Below are 1,704 nucleotides of genomic sequence, written 5' to 3'. Positions count from 1 at the left end.
ATCCTGCTACACCCGGCTCGATGTGGGTGTGGGGGGCTGGGGGGCACGGGGGGGTCCTGGCCGTGCCTTTTCTGTGGTCTTAGAATTAAGAGCTGGACACGGCTAAGGGAAAAAAGGGGTTTTACCTCGGTATTTATAGGGCTTTTCTGGTGTAAGAGTTTGTCGAGGTGGAGCGCGCCGAGGCGCACACGCACGGTGAATCCGTGTGCAGTTCTGCAGGCTTTGCAAGTCAGCACGTTTGACGAAGATTTTCTAATGAGAGGCTTAATGAAGGGTGCGATACCTTTAAATTTTAAAGTATTTTCTTGCAGGTGGACTTTATTTTAGTTTACAGAACGCATTTTAGGGAGAACCTTGGTTTCTCAAGGTAGCGTAAGGCGTTTAACTGTGAGGCCTTTAAGATGTTTGCTTTTGTGGCCCAGCAGAATACCAGCACTGTGCTCAGGTATCAGGCTTAAAGAGTTACAAGTACCTCCATTACCAATACCGAGAACACATAAAGCCGTACAAAAAGAAAAGGCAAAAAGCCCCGGTGGCGTCCCTGGCACGGCGCTGAGCCCCCGCTCTCCCCTCCCGCAGGTGCTGTGTCCCTGCGCCGACGCCGGCTCCGACAGCAGCAAGAGGCTCAAGTGGCGGCAGGAGCCGGGGCTGTACCGGCTGGACGCCGAGAGCTTGGGGCTGTCGGCGCAGGACCTGCGGGACCCCGGCGCTGTGGTGAGCACACCCCAGCGGGACCCCCTGCTCCTGTCCCTGCTGCCCACGCCGAGATCGGGGTGTTTGGGGTGGGGAGCACCATATCCCCGGCAGTGCTGTCACCTCTCACGTTCCTGGTTATGCTCCCCTCAGTTCCTGTCCGCTCTCGCATTCCTCTTTGCCCTTATATTGGGGTGTTCCAGGGTTTGGGGCAGGGGGCACCACATTTGCCCAGTTCCTGTCGCCTCTCACATTGCTGATTTCCTCCCTGCTCGAGGTCAGGGATTCAGTGGGTTGGGGATGGGGCACACCAGTGCTGTCACCTCTCACGTTCCTGGTTATGCTCCCCTCAGTTCCTGTCCGCTCTCGCATTCCTCTTTGCCCTTATATTGGGGTGTTCCAGGGTTTGGGGCAGGGGGCACCACATTTGCCCAGTTCCTGTCGCCTCTCACATTGCTGATTTCCTCCCTGCTCGAGGTCAGGGATTCAGGGGGTTGGGAATGGGGCACAGCGTGGGACCCCCCATTCCTGGCACCTCTCACACCCCCCAGATCGTGGCGTTCGGAGATGGAGCACCCACAATTCCCCCTGTTCCTGTCACCTCTCGCCACCCTGCTCTCCCCCAGATCATGACATTCAAGGGTTTGGGGATGGGGCACACCCTGTGATTCCCCAAACCCTGTCACCTCTCACATTCCTGATTTCTTCCCCATTCCAGATCATGGCATTCAAGGGTTTGAGGATGGAGCAGACCCTGTGACCCCAAATCCCTGTCACCTCTCACCCCCTGTGACCCCCAAACCCTGTCACCTCTTACCCCCTGTGACCCCAAATCCCTGTCACCTGCTGTTCCCCAAACTCTGTCACCTCTCACCCCCTGCTGTCCCCCAATCCCTGTCACCTCTCACCCCGTGCTGTCCCCCCCAGATCGTGGCGTTCAAGGAGGGTGAGCAGAAGGAGAAGGAGGGGATGCTGCGGCTCCGCCACGCCAACGCCCAGAAGGCCGCTCCG

General features: G+C 58.0%; 1 protein-coding gene across 1 annotated transcript in view; it reads left to right on the top strand.

The window, feature by feature from the left end:
- LOC103619143 (lysine-specific demethylase 5C) overlaps positions 1-1,704 on the top strand; it is a gene marked incomplete at its 3' end in the record, with an annotated part of 20,993 nt that overhangs the window by 16,021 nt on the left and 3,268 nt on the right. Inside the window, exons 16-18 of the mRNA XM_017737522.1 lie at positions 5-22; positions 580-714; positions 1,621-1,698. Of these exons, the coding sequence (XP_017593011.1) occupies positions 5-22; positions 580-714; positions 1,621-1,698 (231 nt within the window). The remainder of the gene's footprint in view (positions 1-4; positions 23-579; positions 715-1,620; positions 1,699-1,704) is intronic.

The sequence above is a fragment of the Corvus brachyrhynchos genome, unplaced genomic scaffold (assembly GCF_000691975.1).
Source record: "Corvus brachyrhynchos isolate BGI_N302 unplaced genomic scaffold, ASM69197v1 scaffold660, whole genome shotgun sequence".
In the NCBI taxonomy this organism is placed as follows: Eukaryota; Metazoa; Chordata; class Aves; order Passeriformes; family Corvidae; genus Corvus; species Corvus brachyrhynchos.
This window is presented reverse-complemented; position numbering and strand designations above follow the sequence as displayed.